This window comes from Rhinatrema bivittatum, chromosome 9 (genome assembly GCF_901001135.1).
Source record: "Rhinatrema bivittatum chromosome 9, aRhiBiv1.1, whole genome shotgun sequence".
Lineage (NCBI taxonomy): Eukaryota > Metazoa > Chordata > Amphibia > Gymnophiona > Rhinatrematidae > Rhinatrema > Rhinatrema bivittatum.
In genome coordinates, this window is record NC_042623.1 from 204628335 (window position 1) to 204653379 (window position 25045).

General features: G+C 40.9%; 1 protein-coding gene across 2 annotated transcripts in view; it reads right to left on the reverse strand.

The window, feature by feature from the left end:
- The window catches only part of PLOD2 (procollagen-lysine,2-oxoglutarate 5-dioxygenase 2), a 244211-nt gene that overhangs the window by 110011 nt on the left and 109155 nt on the right, over nt 1-25045 (reverse strand). For both annotated transcript variants that reach the window (XM_029615873.1, XM_029615874.1), the window contains exons 4-8: nt 22035-22198; nt 17944-18056; nt 14282-14345; nt 14015-14112; nt 8329-8430 (exon numbers count right to left, since the gene is read on the reverse strand). In XM_029615873.1, the coding sequence (XP_029471733.1) occupies nt 8329-8430; nt 14015-14112; nt 14282-14345; nt 17944-18056; nt 22035-22198 (541 nt within the window). The remainder of the gene's footprint in view (nt 1-8328; nt 8431-14014; nt 14113-14281; nt 14346-17943; nt 18057-22034; nt 22199-25045) is intronic.

The following is a 25045-nucleotide window of genomic DNA, read 5'->3' on the forward strand; positions in this document are numbered from 1 at the left end:
ATTTGAAACGTGGTCCCATGTTGGCGATGAATTTTTCTGGGAAGTTTGAGTGCTAGGTAAGCACTGGATTTATTTTTAAATGCATAGGAAAAAAGGTAATCAAAAAATGATGTTTTGTTCATCTGAACTATTTTACAAATTATAGGGAAGATTTGTTATATGTGGGTTATTAGCTGAATCCCCTGAAGATATTGGATTCTCTATTTTTTGTTTTTGTTGGCCACAATCCACCCAAGTGCTACAGACTCTGAAGATGTATGAAGGAGAAAAGAAAAAAAAACCAAAACTAAAACAATGAGGACAGGAATAAGTTGATTCTACAATTAAGAGATCAGTGCTACACTTAAATCTGCTTGATTTATGCAGCAAAAGGGCTCAGTAAACTTTTTTCTGTAGTGCCCAAGTGATACATATTCATTTAGGCTTCAATGGTTGACCCCAACATTTTTCTATCTTGCTAAATGAGAAGGTTCCATGGAAGATTACAGCAACAGAAACTTGTAGTTTACTGCTCAGAAATAAATTCTAACCACAAAATTTCATACTAAATATACTGAAAAGAACTACAGTTTGAAATATTAACCAAAAAGCAAGATAGAGACTGACATTTACTAGATTTTATGGTATAGTATACATAGTATAGAGTGAACATCTAGAAGAAACAGAAACATCTGGTTTTCATTTTTCCCGTTCTAAAGTTGAAAAGTTCACAGGATTTTTTTGGTTTTCTGTTTTGCTTGCTATGCATGGGGAGGACAGTTTTCAAACCCATTCAAATGAGTAAATACTAATTTTTCTGCAAAAACGGGCTCTTGAAAATTGCCCTGTCTTAATACGGCTGAAGTACCACTTTCCCCAGGGGCATACTTTAGTTGGGATCAGAAAATAATCAGCTGGATTTTAAATTGGCCACGCGCATAGAAAATCGCCACTCACGTGCATGCCGGGCCCTGCAGGCGCTGCGCACAGTTTTAAAAAGAGGCCGGCCACGCGCGTAAGTGGCGGGCCCTGACAAATGGGTGGGCCGGGGAGTAGGGATGGGCAGTCTGGGACAGCGCCATTCCTCGCTGTCTTGGACCCTTGTGCGCCGGCTGGCGCATGCAAGTTACTTCAGGTCAGGCTCTGAAGTAACTTGAAAAACAAAGGTTAAAAAAAAGGGGGATTTAGAGGGTGGGGAGGAGAGGGGAAGGGGAAGGGAGGTTAGGGTATGGGGTAGGAAAGCTCCCTCCCCTAAATTGCAGCGGACTGGGAGGGAACTGGGGGAGCCCCGATCTCGTTGCTGCACGAATTTTGCAAAATTTTTACCCCTCCTTGCGTGCGCCGCCTGCACATACGCACGCGGATTATAAAATCCGGCGAGCGTGTGTGTGCGGCCCACGTATTTTATGACATGCGCACGCCAATGCGCGCATGTTATAAAATCGGCGCAACCATGTGCGCGCGCGTGCCAGATAGCGCGGGCACCTGGACGCGAGCGCACACGTTTTAAAATCTACCCTAATATGCGTAGATTGCATTTTTAAGTCTTATTTTCCTTACAAAATCACCCACAAAAACAGTTGGTGTGAATGTCCATGGGTACTTTGTAAGATTGAAATGGAAAGTAGGCATGCGCTTTCTATTTGAAATTTGGTGGAAAGTCCACGGGTAACAAGTACTCGCTATGTGGATGGTCCTCCCAAGTTTGGTTTTGTATTCCCCAGGTTGGCTGAGGATGCTGCAGAGGCAGGGGGTCATGGTCATCACTCAAGGGTGACACCTATTGGATGGAGTCATGAATATCAGGGTTCCAAAAGGAACACTGGTGTGTAGCTGCCAAACCAGGATGGTCGCTGCAATGACCAATGGGAGTGCATATAAAATAGATGGAAACATTTCTTGGTGGCTGCAAATGAAGCCTTTTGGGGCCAGGATTTCCACCCTGGTTCTGATTAAGTTAGAAATACAAAAAAAGCATGAAAAAACTGTAAAGTTAAAAAAAAAAAAAAATTTGGTGTGAACTTTAGTAAATTGGCTCCTAAGTCTTTCAAAGTAAAACAGCATGGATGTGTAATTAAATGATCACTAATATCTGATAGCATGTTTCTAGATTACTGGCCAATGCGGTAGAATTAATATTGCATTTTATGATCCCCATTTTGACTTTCACAGACAGATTTCTGCACAATTAGTACGGAAGAGATAGCACATTATACCATCCCTACTGGCTACTCATATCTATACTCATTTAACAATAATTCTTCACTAGCTGCCAAACTGAAAAAGAAGCCAGTTTGTCAGAGAGTTCACAATTCACAATGTTGGAATTTTAAAACGGGCCAGTGTGCAGTTCACAAATGTATTGTTTAACTTCATGGCTTGCTATTATCGTTATTTTTTATTTTTTTTTTGCTTACATCGTACTTTTGACCAGGCTTGCATCAGAAAGAGACATCAAATATCAAACAAAAGTAAAAAAAGCACATGGTAAAATCATTCTACTGGCTTTAGTAATCTGTGTCCAGCTATCATCTTACAGTACAAAACAAGACGGTAGCTGGACCCAGATTACACAACAAGACGATAGCTGGAACAGATTACTAAAGCCAGTAGAATTTTCACTCTAGCCCCCCACTCTTCACTTGAACTGAAGAACATGTATGCAGCCCTGGAAGTGGAAGTGAAGAAACAGTCCAAGATGAGGAGGAACCGAAGCTCATGTGCCCCAAAGCTGCAGGATCAGCAACCACCGTGACTAGGAAGCAAAGTTGGTGACCCTCTTTTAAGAGGCACAGAGGTGTCCATCTGCTGAACAGACATGATAACTCTGGAAATGTACTGTCTGCTGGATGCCAGGCTAGATCTGAGATTTCAGAGAGACTGCCGAGAATCATCCAGCCTACTGACTATTATATTGTGCTGCTCCATCCATGTTAGCACAAATGATACTGCCAGGTTCCACACGGAGCATATCAAAAGTGACGTCATAGCTCTGGGAGAGGGGATAAAGCAGATAGGTGTAATTCTCCTCCACCCTTCCCTCTCAAAGATAGAGGCCCAGGCAAGGAAGATTGCATTCTGGAGATGAATGGAATGAATTGCTGCGCAGATGGTGTCGACAAAAGAGTTTTGGCTTCCTGGACCATGGGATGATGTTTCAAGGACCGCTAAGCAGAGACGGGGAGGGTCAGCATCTTCCAGGGCTGGCAAACCTACTGAGGGGGGCCTTAAACTAGGATCAATGGGGATGGGTGAACAAAGTCCTCAAAGTAAGTAAAACATTTAACATATAGAAATGGGGAAAAAAAAATACAATATCTGGAAAGCTATGCACACTAATGAGGATCATATGGGAAATAAAACTGCAGATCTAGAGGCAGTCATGGAAGAGGATGACTTGGATGGAGTGGCTGTCATGGAGATGTGGTACATGGAAAGTCATGACTGGAATATAGTCCTACAATCTATTCAGGAAGGACAGTGTAGGGGAAAAAAAAAGGAAAAAGGAGAGGCACTAACTATGTAAGCAACAGATCTGCAGGGCTTACGAGGTAAGGAGGAGGCACTGCGGGTTAAACTGAAAAGTGGGAATGGAACATTTATTTATAGTGGTGTAATACACAGACCTCCATCACAGAGAGACTTAATGGAGGGTATTCATTAAAATGATATAAAAAGGGAGGTGCCATTGCTAGGGGATTTCAATCTGCCAGATGCTGACTGGGTCCTGTGGTTTCTAAAAGCAGTGAATTCCTGGATTCCCTGCAGGGAGGGCTGTTTCATCAACTGATAACAGAACCTACATGGGAGGGGGGCGATACTGGACCTGGTACTTACCAAAGGGGACAATGTTTCTAATGTCGTAGTGGATGATCATCTGGGTCCTAGTGTTCACCAGCATTAGAGTGCAGGTGGGGAGGGTTTATTCTAAAGTGAGGGTCCTAGACTTTAGGACTTTTTTTTTTAAATTTTAGATATGTTAGTGATAGGAGGAAGAGCAAAAGTGGCATTGTGAGACTCGTCAGAGAAGGGAAGAAATATGCAGATGAAGAAAAAAAAAAAAGGAGTTGCTTAACAAATATTTCTGTCCTAGAAGAGCCAGGAGTAGGGCCACAGAAATCAGGCAAAAAAAAATAAGACGGGATGTATGGTAAACCTCAAATAATTTCCACAAACGTATGTTCGTGAGGAACTTGCTAAACTGAAAATAAAGTGATGGGGCTCGATGGGATGTCTCCGAAGGTTTTAAAGGAACTTATTCTGGCAGATCCACTGGCTTAACCCTTTCAATGCGTCTTTAGAGTCAGGAGTAATGTTGATTTTCTGGAAACAGGCAATCTTTGTTCCTCTTCACAAAAAAATGGAAGTAAGGAGGAGGCTGGGAACTACAGGCCACTCAGTCTGACCTCTGTGGTGAATAAATTAATGGAATCTCTACTAGACCATATGGTAGTGCAGTTTCTTGAATTCAACAGATCACAAGATCCTAAGAAGCATGGTTTTATCAGAGATTGATCATATTTATCTGATACAACCTATTTCTTTGACTGGGTGATGGCGTTAGAAACCGATTGAGTGGAATGCATGCAACAAAAGGTGGTGGTAAATAACGTGCTGTAGGGTTCGGTCCTTGGACAAGTCCTTTTTAACATTTTAATGATATTTCAGAACCATTATCAGTATTCTGTGGATAATACCAAAAATTGCATAGGGTAGGACAGCCAAGGTGGTGTGCAAAAGATGAGGGGGGCACACAGTGACACTCGAGGAATGGTTTAAGGTCTGGCAGCTATGATTAAAGCTAAAAAACTTGCAGTCATGCATCTGGGCTGCAAAAACTCTTTTGACAAAATTCTTTTATGCCCAGTACAAGAGCAGGATATTCTAAAGATCTCAAGATAGGTCAGTTATGCAAACTTGCTGGGAGGTGTTTCTGCCTTATCCAACATTTACCTACTAAATTCTATAAAAATTTGTGGAACTAAATATTTTTAAATTGTTTCCATAAACAGAAAGTATACTTTCTAAACTTTTCCTGCATTTCTTTCACATAGCCCTCCATTAATGTCTTACCAATAACTGCAATATGATATGTAATGCAATAATGTATTGCATAGTTAAATGTTCATAATACATTCTTGCAGCTCAATTTGTACCAGAGAATATGTTAGCGGAGCGAGTAATAAGGACTGAACAACATTAAATATATTGTTATTAGACTCAGAAACTGTAGTTGCTGTTGAGACAATCTAGAAAATGTAGGAATAGAAACATATAAACATAGAAATGACAGCAGAAGAAGACCAATCGGTCCATCCAGTCTGCCCAGCAAGCTTCACACTTCTTTTTTCTCATACTTATCTGTTTCTCTTGGCTCTTAGTAACCTTAGGTTCTATTTCCCTTTCACCCCCACTATTAATGTAGAGAGCAGTGATGGAGCTGCTTCCAAGTGAAATGTTAAGTTTGATTAGTTGGGTAAGCGGCAGCATAGCTCTCTGCCGTTGAAGCAGAGATATGCGTGAAGTATTAGTTTTTCTTCTCCCCTGCCGTTGAAGCAGGGAGCTATGCTGGATATGCATTGAAAGTGAAGTATGCCTTGTAAGTCACATTAACTATCATCAAATATTGAAAAGCCTAATAATTGGTAATTGAATAAGCCTAATAATTGGTAATACCTATAGCCCATGAACCCATCCCTGGTTGTTTTTTTGTTTGGTTTTTTTTCTTTTTTTAATTGGGAGATGGCAGCCCTCCATCCTTCCACTCCGTGAAGGTGGAACACCAACCACTGGCCACTGGCATCCCGCTCCGTGAATGCCTCTGTGGCTACTGCAGCTCCGTGCAGTGTTTTGCTGCCTGATCTTTATACGCGTCCTCTAGACCTGATGGATCCACAGTGTTTATCCCACGCCCCTTTGAAGTGCTTCACAGTTTTGGACTTCACCACTTCCTCCGGAAGGGCATTCCAGGCATCCACCACTCTTCTCCGTGAAGAAATACTTCCTGACATTGGTTCTTAGTCTTCCTCCTTGGAGCCTCAGCTCATGACCTCTGGTTCTGCTGGTTTTTTTCTGACAGAAAAGGTTTGTCATTGTCTTTGGATCGTTAAAGTTTTTCAAGTATCTGAAAGTCTGAATCATATCACTCCTGCTCCTCCTTTCCTCCAGGGTGTACATATTTAGATTCTTCAATCTCTCCTCGTATGACATCCGATGAAGACCCTCCACCTTTCTGGTCACCCTTCTCTGTACCGCTTCAATCTTGTCTCTGTCTCTTTGTAGATACGGTCTCCAGAACTGAACACAGTACTCCAGGTGAGGCCTCACCAAGGACCTGTACAAGGGGATAATCACTTCCCTTTTCTTACTCGATATTCCTCTCTCTATGCAGCCCAGCATTCTTCTGGCTTTTGCTATCGCCTTGTCGCATTGTTTCACAGACTTCATATCATTAGACACTATAACCCCAAGGTCTCTCTCTTGCTCCTGTATGTACTAGATTATATATCTGCTGATGTGTTGACCTGGAATATGTATGGATATGAATGAGAAGATGCTTTTGCTGTTGTTAACCTAGAAAATGAAAGCTGACAAAGATGTGAATGTTGACCAAGAATTTTAAAGCTGACATTGTAAACCTTTGTCATCTTCTTTTGGAACAAAGACATATAAAATGTCCAAAATAAATAAATAAAACGATGAATTCAGTATTCTTAGGTACAAACCGTGTTATTTTGTTCTCTGTATCATCATCCAACATCTCTGTCCTTTCCTTTCTAAATATTCTATCAAAACCCTTGATTACTTTCTCGTGCCTTCCCATTTAGACTACAGGTCTCCCACAGTCTATCCGAATTTTAGATTTGCAACTTATTTTCCACCAATGTCATTAAAACCATGTAACCATTCCTCAAATTACTGCATTGACTCCTGTCACATCTGGGGGCTACCCCTAATATCCACTCAGGATTAACCCTATGGAAACTTGGAGGTTCCTGCAAAGCATAGCGCAGGCCTGCCTGTGCATGCACCTGTGCACATGGCCCTATACTAGTCACCTCCCAGCCGCCACTGGGTTCCTGCGTGCCTCTGGGGAAGTACCCTACACAGAAGCAATCCCTCAGTGATTTCTAGAGACAATGAGATCCTACACAACCCAAGGGTCACACAGTTCCTAGAAATGCATCCACAGATCCAAATTTTAGCTGTTATCTCTTTTATGATATTATTGTATTTCTCTATTTTAATTTAATTGTAAACCGTTGTGATGGCATTGCCGATGTGACGGTATAGAAAAACCAATAAACTAAACTAAATACAGAAAATATTGGGATCATGAGTCTGCTTCAGGACAAAGCTAACGAACTGAAGAGTTTGTTAACAAAAAACTTGAATGGTGAATGGCAAAAAGATTCACTTGGAAACAGTAATAGGTAAAATAGCAAGGATTTATAAATGTTAGCTAAACAACAGCAGTGACAAAGGAGCTGAAGCAGGGTCTCTGTACTCCTAGCCAAGAACTGTAGCAACTTTCAGGGCTCTTACTCTGTGAACCATATCTGAAGGGTCAATTGGGGTGCAAAGTATTAGCAATATTTCTTTGACCATGAATGGCTTTCTGACCAACGGCACTGCAGGATGTTAGTCTGACGGCTCCCTAAGGATGCAGGGAGATGAGGCTGTTCAAGCCTCATTCTGAGCAGAGGAAGCATACCCAAGCCTGCAGGTGGTGTTTGAGTACAATATGCAGGTCAAACACCCACCTGCAGGCTCGCCGAAACAATGCGAGCCTTTTCCGGGGAAAACGCAAGTCCTAGGGAAAAACAAGAAATCATAGTATACATAAAACCCTCATTTCAGCCCAGTGCCCTATCTGCTTGTGCATACGGATGGAGCTTCTTATGCTCACCTACAAGTGAAATTACAGTGCAGCTCATTACCCCTCCTGTCTTATCACCCCCTACACTCCACTGTGCAACCTCCGATCAGTGGGCAAGCTGCTTTTATTGGTGCTCTTTTTCTCCATTGCCAACTCTAGATTGGTTTTTCCCATCTTACTGCACCATATATCTGGAATCATTTTTCTAAGTTGCTGCATCATGGCCACCTGTAGCCATATTCATCTCTAAAAACCTACCATTTTAAGGCTGCTTTTAATCTTAAACCCTAGCTTGCCCTAATTATGGTCTCGTTGACTTTAACAAAGTTTTCCTAAAGCCTCTCGTCTCGCCTGTATATCCTTTGACTACACTGTAAGATCATGGAGCTGAAACTCTCTCTCTTATGTATCTGCGCAGCGCTGCGTAGTATAGTAGTGCTACAGAAATAAATAGTTGCGGTAATACTTACATCTAATGATGACAAATCTATAAGGTTCGAGTCACAAATTCCGCATCCAGTTTCTTGTGTCCAAGCATTAGGGATATAGTTGCCAAAATAGTTCAGCTGAATCTAGGAAGCAAATGCACAATGAACGAAAAACTTTTATTTCATATTACATCAAAGTTATCCAGAATGAGAGGCTGTGCCTTTAGTTGCCCCTTAAATGAAGGAGTTTAATGCCACTGTACAGACTATGGTGACATTTAATACATTTGTACACATGACCATAAAAATAACGGGGGCCTCTCATTGTAAATGTAGGCATGCCATAAACAAGACACTCTGGATTGCTCATTTGTGGACCATGCCCATGGAAACATCCTTTTACTCATTCATTTAAAAAAAATAAATAAAATTACGCTTACTCGGGGGATTCAAAACCCTCCCCACATGCAGGTAAAGTGTGTGCACAAGACCTGCATGTGTGCATTTTTATCTTGGTTTGGGAGAGGCATTCCAGGTAGGGGCAGAGTTCGGGTGGGGGGTTTTCTTTTAGGTGCGATACTTTCTCATTTTAAAAAAAGCATGTGCCTTAATTTGCACAGCCAAGCCGCCTGCACCTAGCAGCAGGGGCGATTGCCTGCGAATAGTTTTGCCAGTCCTTTTCAAAGCGCACCTGCGCACTTATGCAAGCAACGGCCTGCCAATTTATAGGGCCAATATAATAAGCGGTGGTAAGACCGCCGCAGGTTTGTGCATGTATTGGGTGCGTTTTTCCACGCTAATCTCACGTGTGTAAGTAAAAACACAGTTAGCGTGGAAAAAACGTGTGCACAAACCCACTCAAAAGGCCACAGCTGGTTTAGCGCGAGTCCACGCTAATGCCATACAAAGGAAGCAATTAACTCTTCATGGGCAATGCAGTGAACCAGTGCCTGAGTCAGGGCAGGAGTTAAGTGTAAGTGCCTGTCTGGAGGTCAAAAAATGAAATGGTAGAAGTTAGAAGAGAGGTCAGAGGGGCAACAGGCCCATGTCAGAACTGCTGAATGCTTCTATAGCCCCTTCCAAATCTCTGCTGCATTTCTCTCGCTCACCAGCATCCAGCATTATAGCTCCCACACGGTCAGTGATGGATCATGAAGGGTTAGACGTTGCTCTACTCACTTTCAGTCCTGCTTCTGGACCACTAACTCACTACTTTCTTAAAGGTTTCAGCCGAGAACTAATCACGGGTCACCACATTAATGTGGGTTTATGCACAGTTTATTACATAGGGCCTTCAGCGTGTGTTTTTTAGCACACATATCTGTGTGGATATATGTTTTGCACGAATTTTCTGCACGATTCTCATTTGCATGCTGCTCCCTTATAACATCCTATGGAGGTGCCTGCTTTTGCCACACGTGCTAAAAAAAAATATGGGCAGGCAACTAGCGCCGATTTCACTGTGAGTCTTATCACATCGGCCCCTATGTGGGCTGTTACAAAATTATCCCTTCTACAATTTCCATATCACATCTACTCAGTTATCCTGATGAAAAAAATTAGTTCCATATATGTTGACTACCTGAGGACATCACTGTTTTCTGTACATTTGTTCATCCGTTTAAGCAAATCATGACGTAGTCAACTGTGCAAGTTTGCTCCCTTCTGCACAAGCTTTGCCTTCCTTTACAGCACGTGCATGGAGACCAAGCACAGATTCATAGCACTGTTGTTGGTTAGGCTGAAAGGTCTAACATGTCCAACCTTCCTCTAAATTATCTAACTCCTACCTCCAAGTGTCATGCGGAAATCTAAACAGCCTTCTGTAAAGTAAAATCAAAGGATTATACTTTAAAACACGGACCCGGTTATGCTAAATAATGTTTTAAAAACACTTCAGTAAAGCAGATTGGAAACCTCACACTGGTTTGAAAATCAACAAATTATTTTGGATATAAAGTCAAATGATTCATCAATCCAGTGTTAATCTATAACATATTAAAAGATTTTACTAGAAAGTTAACATGAAGATATATTTGTTTTCTGCTTCAAACAAGGTATCCCAAAATCAAAATCCAGAATGCCAACAGAAGCATAGAGCTTTCCACATCAGTTTCTGGCATCTGGACAGACGCTGTTGTTTTGGCAGCCTTCTCCCGTTTCTACTCAATTGTCAAGCACGCTACCGACGGGCTGTCTGGGCTGCCATGCCCTCCTGGATATCATCTGCCCTGTTTCAGTTCTGCTCTGGCAGTGCAACTGTTGCTTTGCCCTGGGAATGGAAGAATAATTTGCCCCTGAGATATTCCCACTGGGCACCAAAAGCCTTCAGCATTACTGGCAGCAAAAAAAAGAGTTGAATTGTCTCTGGGCTTTTCCCACACCCACTGAACTTGGGCAGACAAAAGATGAAAGGGGAAAAAGCAAACAGGAGAGAGAAAAGAGACAGAAGCAGGAGAAAGACAAGAAAAGAAGAAGGATAAGAACAGAAGAAGGCCGGAAGGAAATAAACAAAGAAAAGAAAAGCTGAGGGCATTGTTACTCTCAATTAATAGGGTATAAAGCTTTTACTTTATGAATGGCGACCCTAAGAGGTTGAAGCCTAGGTCCTCGGGGACAAGAAACAAGAGTTTTGAAACTCTAAAATTAACAAAATATGACACAAAATCCAAAGTCCAGCTTGTATCTGAATCACAATAAACGTCTTCCTCAGCCCCAGATGTTTTGCTAACAAGGAGGCCGATGCACTACAGTGCACTGAATTATTTCACACACAAGAGATTTTCTACATGTAAGTTTTCTACCGGGACTCATAAGCAAAGAAGCCCCACAGAAAACTCGTGTGCAGAAGTTCCCTATGGACAAGTTTGCAGAAAAAAAGATAACTGCGCTTCAGTAAGGTGTGGTTAATGCTTGGTGTGTAAGCCAGCCTGCAGGAATATACAGCACAATGGCTCATTAACTTTAATTTTGCGTAACGTTTTGCGAGAGCGAGCTTACATGCGCAAACGGACTACATGCAAAGCTAAAAAGTTTCACAAAGTCGGCTTCAAGCATATAAAGAGAAGCTTGTACTCCTAAAAAAGTGCAATTTAGGAGCAAAAGTCACCGTTTTGACCGTACAACACGGTCTTTGCGAAATCCATCGGCCTCAAGGTTTGAATTTTAATATTTTGTACTTGTATTCAAGATATCCCCTGAAAAAGGATATTAACTCTGCTTAACCGCATTATCAATTGCAATATTAATTAAATTATTCAGGCAAACATATACATGAATGCTTCCTTATGCAATTATAACACATACATATTTAAGCAGAGCTTTCCACTGATAATTTAGACCTCACTGGTTTTTTTTGCAAAATTCTCAGCTGGAGGTGGGTCACCAGGTATTCCTTGCTTGTGGCCTCTGGAGCCAGACAAAAATTGGACTTTAAAAACGGGGGGTGGGGTGTTTCGCCATAAACAAAACGGGGTTTCTTGGCCATAGAGTGGTTATGTTTCCTCACCCGCTAAGATCAAACCAACAGAGATGGAAGGTTGTGTGGATAAATTTCATTGGACAAATTTATACGGTTAATTTTATCCGAATATTAGGGCCAAATAAGCAAACTGTTCAGATCAGAGTTACCCAAGTACCAGCCAGCGCTGAATATCAGTATTAGCCAGCCAAAGTATAACTGTACCCCAGGAACACCCCCAGTGCAACTCTCTTTACATTTGGCTACATTTTGTGTAGGCTTTGATGTGCTGGTCCATGAAGAGAGAGAGGTGGAAGAATTTAAAACTGCATGATACGTCCAGCCTCCTCGCTTAGAAAATAATTTCAGTACTTTCTATTACATAAAGTAAATTTACAGAGTACAATTCTTATATTTCCTCTGTGACCTGAGAAATAACAGCCGGATATGCAAAGATAAACTAAAATAAAATCCAGCAAAAAATAACAAAGATTTAAAGAACTGAATATTCTGAGTGAGTGAATCCGTTCAGCATTTTGTATCCCACTTCACTTGTGAGGTTTAGTTTCTCTTCTCATTTCTCTTTATTAAAGTGCAGACCTCTAAAGCTGCAGCAGTCCTGGAGAAAAACGGCATTTATTGCAGGTTGTGATGCCCTATACTGGACGTATACAAAAATCTACGCACAGATGTGGCAGTCAGATGCCTCTGAAGCCACAAAAGTAACAGGACCTGTATGGTCTCAGAGGTTTGCCCACATCACCTCTGGACAATCTATATATTGTCTGCACAAACTGCAAAGAATCATCGCTATTAAATAAAATAATAGAAATCACATAGCTGAGACCCTGTTTTCCAAGGGGTTTCTCATATTCTGTGACTTTGGCGAAAAAAAAAACCCAAAATTCTGCTGGTTAACTTGTATTACCAATCTAGTGTGAAAGGTTTGCGTTTGCACATTAGAATAAAAAGCATCTGCCCAAAAAAAAAAAAAAAAAAGCAGTCAGTCCATACCAGGGATGACGAAGAAATAGATTTACTCAAATCACAAACTAATATGAGCACACTTTATAAAATCAGCTATTCCCCACTCTACACTTGAGATATATTTACATATATTGGGGACCCAGGATATGCAAATGTTTCTCATGCATATTCATTGTAACTATCCAGAAAAACAAACTGGGTTGGGAAATACACTTCTAGATGATGTCTCTGCATTCTCTATTGCTTGTGTCTCTCAAAAATATTCCTTTGCAAGGAATAGCAGGTGTTTATTTTTTTCCAGTAAGCCCATATACTTCATAAAGCACTAGAAACACAGAATGTATACATAATATATATTTTAGTCAAAAATGCAAATGCTTAACCACAATTATATAAACATACTTATTGCAAATACACAGGCTATTAAATAGGGGACACTGCATTCTCCCAGTATCATCAAGGATGGTGAAATCTTAATATCTTGCAATAACGGAATTAGAGTGTATACCAAAAGTAACTGCAGCATGCATGTTACAAAACACATTTAAGAGTAACTTTCCTACGAAATTAAAAGATCAGCTTTACAAATGCAGGGTAATTTTTCTCTGTCATTTAAAGTCAGCATTACAATGAATCAGAAGTGAAGAAAAGGGACACTACATTTTTAATTAAAAGCAAATGAACAGTAACACTTGATACCAGACAACATTGCAGTACAAATCCTTCCTTCTCACGGGTGCTCATGTTAAATGAGAATACAGGACTTGTAGTGTGGATGCAGAACAGAAGAGCAAAAGTGAGGCCTAAATGAACCCAACACAGACCACTGTATGATCCCCCATTGAAAAAGAGGGTGCAGGAGAAGATATCACTAGCTTACCAGGCACAACCGAAGTTAAGCTAATATGGTCTAGCCTCCTACAGCGAAACTGGCCTTCAAAAACCATGCACGTCCGTCAGTTCCTCTGCGTAAGTATCCTCTCCAGCATCCCAGAGTTCTTGAACAGTATATCTAATTTCATTGTCTGCCAGTGACTGCTGCTCATACTTTTCATGGGATCTCGACATTTACAATCCCCGTTTGTTTGTCTTTTCTATAGGGAAACCTGCCAATTCACTTGAAAAGTCAGGGAGGAGAGAGCACATTGTGATGCTACTGGATCATAACCAAATGCAAATTTCTGTACCAAAGAATTGTTCACATATCTCCTTGCCTGCAATAGACTGACTCTGTTACCATTATTCATGAGTAGCAGCTTTGAAGCAAAGGATCTAATGTACCTTGGTTGGTCCATTGCCATGGATGACGACTGGCAAGGTTTCATATACTGAATTCCTAGCTCTCGCTCTTCCATTTTCAAATATCAAAGAAACTTCATCTGTACAAAAACATGCAAATGTATTTAATAATTATTCACTCCAAGTGATTGATAATTGTTTGGCTTGTCATCATTAATACCTGTCAGGAGGGGCAAAGAAGAGAACAAGTCAGCTTCAGTTGCTGAAATGGCAATAAAGTATGTGCAATGTATATTAGAAAACTCATACCTACTGCGCCATTTAAGCTCTGGAAAATTGTGCACTTGTGATCCAAGGTAATGTTAATACGTTCCTAAAAGCAAAATCAATATGATAATATTCAGAATAAATCTGAGTATGCTGTACATCTGGCAATATTTTGCATCATCCTTATTTATTTATTTATTTATTTATTTTTAATTTTTATATACCGGAATTCCTGTATGCAATACAAATCAATCCGGTTTACAAGTAACTAAAAGGTTGCCCTGGTCTGGGAGGTTTGACTGGGGTTTTTTACAAGGAACATAGAACAATAACAATCAACTATTAGATAAAACTATTAGATAAAGTATTAGATAATCCTTATCTAATACTTTCATTTTCTGAACACAGTGTGAACCAGTCCCAAGCTCCCAACGCCATATCAGAGGGGGATGCATCAGGAAGCCAGGACTGCAGCACGAGAAGACTCACATTCAGTAGCGTGGGGAGCAGGATGAGGCACGGGTAACTTTAGGCAAATAAATTGCAACGGGACTTACACGGGCAAGTCTGCCGCTGGAGATGCTGGCTTAAAGTTAACCCGGGCAAGGTTAGCCAAGTAACTTTAGGGTAGCAGAACTGAAACCCTGCCCCAGAATGTTTGGCCCAAGTAAAATTTAGCCGCTCGGAGAGAAGAAATATTTGATTAAATGTTTGTGTCCGGGTATCGGAGTAGTTACCCAGACAAATCCCATTGAATCTGGACCTCAATGAGACCCTCATTCAATAGCACTAAGAGTAACAATACATTTCGAAGGTGCCATGGGAAGCCATATTTCACACTTCCCACTTCTGAGCAGTCGGTGCAACATCTTCCCTTTCCCTCCCTTGCAGGGACCGTGCATGCTCACGCAGTAGTGCTTACTGCCTCGGGCAGCCTGAGGAGTGGGAGAAGGTAATTAACAGCCTTAACTTCCTGTGTAATGGCAAGCAGAACTAACGCTTACAGTATAATATAGTAAAACTAAAAAAAAAATGAAAGCATCTTTTTAAACTAGGTTTATGACCTGTTTCTAAACTTCTTTGAACTCATTATGTACTCCCTGGCATTAATTTTAACTTCCATATAACTCCATGGTTTTTTAGTCACTAAAGACGAATTCCACCAGCCTAGAATGGGAAAAAAATTATTTTTGAACAAGGCCCTTACACTAGGTGGTGTTTTACAAATGAGTTATTTGTCAGATTGCATGACTCACCTTCCAAGAAATGAAATGACAGTAAAATATGAGTACTGAGTGTAAATTAAGTTGCATAGATAAAATGCATGAACAGAGGTCACGACGTTCCAAAGAACTGTGATTTATTCAGAGGAGCTGCATTAGATCATGCCCATATTAGGCTACACAGCTGGGAGAAATTAAACACACACACATACACACACACAAAATATATATGCTTTCCCCTCACTTTCCACTGAACCAAAAGCACTGAAAAAATAAATATTATACTACAAAATAAGCTCGCAATATGTCAGGCTGGCTTTAAGATAAACAAAAAAAAAAAAAAGAGCAAAGTTATCCCGTCATACAATAGACCAAAGAAAAAGGGAAAGCAGTTTTAAACTATCAAATTGCTGCTCACTTAGAATTTTTTATAAGGAATATTTTAATTTTTCTTTTTTATTTCTTTTTTCTTTGTTTAATTTTTAATATTTTAATATTCTTTTAGGACGACTGGAAGAATCATATAATTTAGAAATGAACTGCATCAGCAAGCCAGATGGCGTCTCTTCATAACATTTGAAGAGCACCCGGTCTTCTCAATCACTTGCAGTCACTTTTAGATATATCATCACTTTAGCGGTGGTTACATGAAATAGAAACTATCAGAAAAAAGTTTTCAAGAGTTCAAAGCACACCACTAAGTTATCTAGGCTTTACAGAGGATGCAGTGAATTCATATATTTTATTCGTCTTAGACGCGGCTTGCTTCAGTAAAGGATGCAGAGACTTCATACACAAGACGGTATGGGTGCCTTAAACGCAGCTCAACTGCGGCCGAAGTTTCGCTGTTGCAATCAGTGAGTGGTCTCTGTCTACCTTGAATTCATTTTGGAGACCTGCGGGTTCCGAGTAAGGATACCATTGTTTTGCTCCGTTGAAAGATAAATAGAGAATTTTCTCCATAATTTATATTGATTTTAGCACTTTTGTTATCCAAATTAGTGAGAATGTAGAAACACAGAAGATTAAGTTTTCAACAGCATTAGCTGCAATCTCTGCAAAAGACGGAACTGTTGGAGAACTCCGAATGTGTCCAGAGTGTTATTTTTGGCTCCTGATGAAGCTAACAACAGCGAAACTTCGGCCGCAGTTGAGCCGCGTTTAAGGCACCCATACCGTCTTGTGTATGAAGTCTCTGCATCCTTTACTGAAGCAAGCCGCGTCTAAGACATATAAAATATATGAATTCACTGCATCCTCTGTAAAGCCTAGATAACTTAGTGGTGTGCTTTGAACTCTTGAAAACTTTTTTCAGATAATTTCTATTTCACGTAACCACCGCTAAAGTGATGATATATCTAAAAGTGACTGCAAGTGATTGAGAAGACCGGGCGCTCTTCAAATGTTATGAAGAGACGCCATCTGGCTTGCTGATGCAGTTCATTTCTAAATTATATGATTCTTCCAGTCGTCCTAAAAGAATATGAAAATATTAAAAATTAAACAAAAAAACAAGAAATAAAAAAAGAAAAATTAAAATATTCCTTATAAAAAATTCTAAGTGAGCAGCAATTTGATAGTTTAAAACTGCTTTCCCTTTTTCTTTGGTTTAAGATAAACACCACATGATCACAACAGCTGGAGGTACATGTTCATTTCTAAGAAATGTTTAGTTCAAAATCAAGGGTTAAATGAACAAATTACTATAGCAGTCCCTCATGTAAAACTGTGATTCTATGCTACAAGTCCCTAAATATTCTATCTATATTTAGAAACTCTCTGCTCAAGATCTTGAAGCACAGCAACTCAGTACCTTTCAAGAATCACCATATCGTTCCCTTTGCCCATTTCATTCGTTCATTCAGATAGCCGGCCCACTTGCTATTAAGACTCCTAAGAGGTCATCTTCAAGATGGCTTACCAAGAAATGGAATTACTGGGGGACAGTGGGAGACTTCTCTGAGGTTTTTCCTGATACGCGATGGTGAAGAAGCTTAAAGCTCGAGTGATTCAAGAACCGTTGGAATGGCCTGCTAAAACCAAAACTTGAAAGATATTCTGCGGGATTCCATCTGGGAGTCTGCTGCTGAATAAACTTGTTTAAAGTTACCCAGGTAACTTCAGGCCAGCGTTTTCTCTGACCAGACATACCTGCATACATTTAGTTGGCTGGGTACTCAATACTGGCACGGCCCAGACAAACCCCCTATCAATGTGGACCTCAACGTATTTAATAATCTAATTGATTGAGAGTGCTCCAAACTTTAAAAATATTCAGTACCTCACCAAATCCATATGCTCATTTTCCATCCCTGGACCCATTCTTGACATCGGTACAGACTATTTTTTGCCATGGCTAAGTGCAATATAAAAAACTATAGTTTCAGCATTGAAAACAGTATTGAATTTTTTTATAAAATTAAATGGGGCAGATTTCAAGCAAACACTATGCATCAAATGTTATGGGTGATTGGTTCTTACCCTCTGCAGTTGGTCAATATAAATTTTGGTATAAAAAAGCTGGTCATCGTCATTATCCTGTAGGTTCCATTGTTGCACAATTTGGTTAATATGTGAAACATAACCAATAAACCCTGGAAATGAATGAAAATATGTATGTGTTACCACCTTCAATAGCAATGCTGCTCTCCAAAAACACTGGGTAAAAGAGATCAAACAAATCACCATGCCTAAAGCTATAGATACTAGGCGTGGCGTTAACATCCCTTAAAGTTAAAACTGGGATCTTAATACATCCACATAATTGATGGTGTTGTTTCTTTTTTAATTAAGGACCTGCATTAGCCTAGATGTGATTTTCATGTATTTAGTTTAGTGCTAATTATTTTCACTTGCCTCTCCCATAACACTGAAGGCCGGAGGCTAACAAAGTTGGACATTGTTAAGGGGCATGTATTCATCTTCATTCAGTTTGGTAGCTTATGCAAGTACATTTTTACACATACAAAATGTGATTTTATGCGCCTTGCATGCATAAAATGTCATTTGTGTGCATAAACCACATACATGAAAGCAGAGTTGCTTACCTGTAACAGGTGTTCTCCGAGGACAGCAGGATGTTAGTCCTTTGGTGGATTACCATCCTGCTTGACCTCGGAGAATGACACGAACTGAAAAAAAATGTGCCAATAAAATAAAAAAGGCTGAGGCTGAAATGAATAGGGCAAACTAAACTGAAAATGTTTTCTGCGTGCATCCCTAGTAATAGGGATTATTCTGGTTTTTATTCTGATATTGTCCCCTGGAATTAAGTGCTACGCTATTTAGCTTATTTCCTGTCAGGTGTGTGTATTCTTAACAATAATTGTTAACATGTGCTCAGGTAAAAAACCCACAGGTGATGCTTCCAAATCTTGAGATTAAGTTCTTGGCTTACATACTTCATCTCTCACATACTTCTACAACCTTTCTTTATTAACATTTATGACTTGCTTTCCTGATTTTACAATAAAATGTCTCTCCCGGAAAGGTGTATTCAGAGAAACTGCACCACCGTTTGTTACGATGTTGAACAGCAGATTTAGCTTCATGAAACTCAAAATTTATTTTTTTTTTTAGTTTTTCTGCTGCGGTTATCCTTTATCTTTATGCAATGTGTCATATTTGCTTAGTTGCAAAATGACAGCCACATTAAAAAAAACAAAAAAGGACTTTTCCTTTACACCGTCTCTCTCCTTCCATCCCCATCCAGCATGCCCAGTCTACAGAAGGTAACCCTCACCACCATCATGACAGCTGCCTTCCCCCTTCCTCTGCCCCCCCCCCCCCAAGCCTCAGGATACCTCCCCCTCCCCCTTTGCTTGGGTGTTCAGAAGGGACTGGTTAGGTCAGAGAGGGAATCCAAAGGTGGATGCCTTGTGCTGCAGTAGATGGCACTATTGCCTGAGCCACAGGACCAGCCCAAAAACTGAGCATTGTTTTTAAAATCATTATGCAAACATTGGAGGGAAAAAGTTACACACAGGAATAAATTTTAGTGTGATAAAGCTAAATATGGCTCAAGATGGTCCTAATAATATTTTCTCAGCATAAGAAACGAATGCTGTAGATTGAGTAGAGTTGTCCATTCATTTCAGGAACTGTGCAGAATAGAAAAAGCTTGGCTTTTACCTTTTATCCGCCCTTTTTTCTTGTGTGATATTAAATGTTTATGAAAAATAATGGAGCTTCCATACTTTCTTACTGTTTAGCCAGTTCATATACTGTTGTCTGTTTGGGAGGAAAGGAAGAGGAGGAGGAGGAAGGAAAAACTAGGAACAGAACTACAGGAGAAATTACTTACCTGATAATTTTGTTTTCCTTAGTGTAGACAGATGGACTCAGATGCTCCCCTGCCAGCAGATGGAGACAGGTTTCAAAGTTGACATCACCCTACATACACCCCTGCAGTGACATCAGCCCTTCAGTATTCTCTAGGGGTGTGCATTCGTTTGCAACGTATTGGCAATCCACAACGTATATGCCATATTCGTTGTATTCGTGGGGGTCACAAAACATATGGCGAACCCCACAAATACAATGTATCAATAACGAATAAACCCCCAACTCTCCAGACCACCCCAAGACTTGCCAAAAGTCCCTGTTGGTCCAGAGAGGGTCCTGGAGCGATCTCCTGCACTCGGGCTGTCAGCTGCCAGTATTTAAAATGGCGCCGATAGCCTTTGCCCTTACTATGTCACAGGGACTACCGGTGCCATTGGTTGGCCCCTGTCACATGGTAGGAGCAATGGACGGTTGGCGCCATTTTCAATACCGGCAGCCGACAGCCCGAGTGCAGGATCCCTGCTGGACCACCAGGGACTTTTGGCAAGTCTTTGGGTTCAGGAGGGTGGGGGGTTGTAGTTAATTAAATTTAAAGGGTTGGAATGGGGTTTTTTTTTTGGGAAACAAATACATATAACACTAATGAACGGATCAGGGTCCCCTGAGAACAGATGCAACGGATTTGGGTCCCGACGAATACAAATACCGAATGGGACGAATCCGTCCCTGCTGCACATCCCTAGTATTCTCTTCAAAAGCCACTGTAAGTTGTGCACATATAAACGCGCACGACATTATGCACACAGCGCGTGCACAGAGCCAACATGGGCTGCACATACAGATGCTCTATGGTGGGCAACACAGCACGTACAAAGATGCATGCAAGATGGCGCCACCGCGGCCTACCAAGCAATGTGCCAACCAAGCCTCAAGCGGGGCATAGCCCACCGGGAGGCTGCTCAACCCGCCCAGAAGCCCATGTCCCCTTACCCCAACAGGATTGGGAACGACGTCGGTACAGTGTGCCAAGCAAGGAGACCGGAGGAAGTCTTACAAAAGCCCTCCAAAATGTCTCTAAATCGGGAGGTAAATTCTCTTCTCTCCTTTTTTTTATTTATTTTTTTTTTTTTTTAACTTACCTGGGCTCAGTGCTTACTGGCTGAGTACAGAGATGGTCTCTAGCTGCAGGGGGAGAGGGCTTTGGCTGTCACTGCTGTGCTCTGCTTCCTGCACCCGCTGCCTTTCAGCTGCTTAAGCAGCAAAGTCCATGCCAGGAACTGGCTACCAGACCAAGGCACACTTCTGAGGGATCTCGGAAATGACATCAGGAATTTTCAACTTGGGGAGGGACCTTTAGGTATCACTGGAGGAGAACGGGGCTCAATCTTTTCTCCGATTTAAAAGTAGAATTTTTTTTTCCCAAAAAAGTATAGCGATCCCTATAGGGAAAGCATGTCCACTATCTGCTGGAGATGGAAAAATACTGAAGGGCTGAGGTCACTGCAGGGGTGTATGTAGGTGATGTCAGCTTTGAAACCTGACTGTCTCCATCTGCTAGCAGGGGAGCTGGTCCCGAGTCCATATGGCTACACACTAGGAAATGATGGATTATGCAGTACTTCTTAGCCCAAGCTATATACTTGATGTGGCAAAGTTTAAAGCATCTATAATATTTTTGGAAGCATTAAGCTGTAGTTTTAATGCAAAATGAATTTATACAGGAGTCTAGCTTTACAAAGATAACATTAATTTGCTAAAAATCATCATATGTAGTTAAAACTAGGGATGTTTGTCTATTTTGCTTTGTGAACATTAATTTTTGCTAGCACACATTAAAGTGATAGAGTTTGCACCAGGTTGACCAAGTACGCATTAAAATATTTTAATATGCATTATAACCCATTTAGCATACGTTAAAAAAATCTAGTGTGCGTTAAAATGAAACATCAACCCTCCCCCCACCAAAAAAGAAACAAAAATATCAAATATGTTTCAGCTGCACACCCCAAATTAAAGCAAATACGGTATGTTGTCAGCATGGAAAGAGAAAACAATGCATCTGGCTATTCATTATCTGAATTTAATTTTTAAAGGCCTGCACCACCGAGGAGTTTACAGTGCTCTAATGGTACTGCAGACAGGCAGAAACTGAGCTCAGCCTGACAGAGTTATCTGTTAATGCTGAACAGCAGTTTTAAACTTACAATTAAATTCATTTCTAGATCAGCAGTAAATGTCTGAATACACGCTTAACTTCCTTATTACCCAAACCCATAAATCAAGTTTACCTCCTGAATTAAGGAAGCGTTTTCCACTCCGGACGATGGGGTACTTGTCGGCTAGTCTTTTATCAGGCCATATTAGTCCTTCTGCTGTAAATATTACTTTGTGGTGAGATTCTTGAAACTTCTTCAGCAGTTCTTCTGGGCCCTCGGCAAAGATAACATCGTAGCTGAAGTAATTACAGACACCAGTCACATTTTCATCTGAGTTTAATTGGCACTTTCATTCAAGCCATAAAATCGCTCGCAAGATCCCGAGATACTATTTTAATCTTGCTTTTCAAGTTAGGATGCCAGTAAAATCCCAGCTCAGGCACAGTTCTTCTGTGGTACCAATGGGTAATAATGTTATTTATCAATAAGTGCGGGTCATGATCAAAAGCCTCTCTACATGTAAGGGCCGTTTCCAGGCTGTTTGCATCAAATTTCAAAGGGAAAGTACGTGGAAAATGGATTCTGAACCAAAGGCGGGTGTCCCGATTAGTGAGTGGCAGATTACAACTAGGCCTGGGTTTGTCAGTAGGCTCACTGGGCCTTTCCCTAGGGCAGCAGAACTTGGGTGGGGGGGCAGCATGCTGGTGGAAGATTTGCTGCCTGCCAATAAAAATAATATAAATGATACTAATAAATATAAAGTAAAACTACTTTACTTTCACAATGTAATGTAAAAGATGGAAATGTTTGCTTCGGAAATTTTAAAATTTTTGCCATAGGATTTAGCTCCTGAGCTGCTACAGGAAACAAGGGGGACTGGTAGGGCTGTGCCTTGGACTTTCTGCCCCCTTTTGTCCAACCTTAGTGGGGAGGAGGGAAGAGGGGGATGACAAGGGAGACAGCACCAACAGTACCTAGGGGCACCAAAATCCAAACTCCGACTACAATAGCCCAGGGTCACTGAACCAACGTTTTATTAGATCAGGGCTTCCCAAACCTGTCCTGGGGACCCCCACAGCCATTCGGATTTTCAGGATATCCACAATGAATATGCACGAGATAAATGTGCATATACTGAGTCTCCGTGATATGCAAGTTTACCTCATGCATATTCATAGAACAGCCTTGGGAAGCAACATGCATCTTTTCTCTCTTCCACTCTTCAGATTATATTAGCATTTTGTTTTATTATGGTGAATGTCAATGCAGGAAGATCATTTAATATTATTTTTTCTTTGGAAATGAAATAGAAGTTAAACCTCAGTTAAACTGTACTGCTATGACAATAACAGTTTTCAAAACATTTACCTATCTAAGTTTAGAAATTAAGCCATCTAAATCTACCAGATAAAAAATCTTTCCCTCTGACTAGTTAAAATTGCAAGGTGCACAAATATAAGGGGTAATTTTCTAAATGTTTATCCCAAGCGTTAAGGCCTTTTTGCGTGTGATAGGATGCAAATAAGCTGGAGGGGAGGAGTCAGGCGGGGGAGGGGGAGGAGTTGGCCACGGCACCACTGCTAGCGATAATGTGAGGGACATTATTGCCGGCAGTAGTGCGGCGAATAGCACCACCTTTTACGGTGCGCTATTTCTGTGAAAGGCTGCAGCTGACCGCAGTGCGGCCGGTGAAATCGCACTGCCGTGGTGTGAACGGCTGCGGCATTTCGCAGGCCCACCCCTCCCCTTTGCCCCCCTGCCCCCTTTTTCACTGGATTCATCATTCTGCGAAGAATGATGAATCCAGCCCATAGGCAGAAATAGTGGGCCCGGAGGTATAACCAGGGCAGGGTGTTCATTCAACCACTCAGCTGGAAGCTCTTAATCTGAGACAAATTTTGTCCAGCTAGATTTAGTTGGATATTCAGCTGGAAAACTAGCCACTTAGTTTTGACTGTACATCCAGCTAAAGATAGATTATCTTATTCGCTAAAGTGGGTTTTGGAAAATTGCCCCATCTGACAACAAGAGGCCGTGCCCTTTCAAGTAGTGAAAGTCCGAGCTAAACAGAAGAAAAGCAGGCCATCTCAGTCTTTTCCCATGAGAAACCTGCATCCTTGTTATTACTGTCACTGCTAGCACAAAAATGAATCTCTCTGATGAATAACAGATCAAAAACAGCTTCAGAATGAGTAACTGGGGTCCTGGTTCACCAAGGCTTTTCTCCCATTCCGTGTCTATGAAAGCTAAAAGGAGTTACGTGTGTAAATGTAATATAAGCCACTTACATGCAAAAACTGCACTTCCACGTGAATATCCTACAGATGGTTCAGGGGCGTATATTGAAGCAATGTTCAAAAGCCCACTTTCACAGGTAAAGTGCATTCACACATGTAAAATCCTATTTTAAGCATGTAAATGATTTTTTTTTTTTAATGACTCTCTTAGTGAATCAGGTCCTAAAGCTCCCATTCCTTTGTAGATACATCATAGTGCTGTCTCACCACTTTTCTTCTACGACTATAAAGACTGCACATAATTGCTGAAAGATTTTAAATGTATCCTGAACTGGAAAACCAACTAATCTCAGAGCTAGGAAACATATAAGCAAAATAGTCCGGTTTTAATGAGTACTTTTCTTTAAGGATGGTTACCCAACTCCATTCCAAACGGAACGAGATGGTCTGTTTCCTCAATAAACTCCAAAAATGTCCACAATTCCAAAACAAATCCACTTTCATTAACAACCTCTATGCCAAGGATAATTACAGGGCCATGCTCACCGAAGGATGAAGTCAGGAACAAAATATAAAAAGATGACAAAAACATCCCATTTCAGGTTTTATCCTGGCCATTGTGGCATTGTAATCATAACCACAGGCTGAAGGAGACTCGATGGATAAATATACATTTTCTTGGGGTGGGAGCCTTGTGGATCAACAAACCAGATCTAGTGCCACCAGTAGCCCAATGGTGCTACCAAGCCACCAGTAAAGAGATAGCAAGAAAAAACAAAAGTAATAATGCACTCTTAATTCTGCTCATGAGCAAGAGTCCACCTCCATGGGGTAATTATCCACCCAACACTAAAAATAATGATATGCACTATTGCATACCTATAAATTAGGGTTTCCATTTTTAGT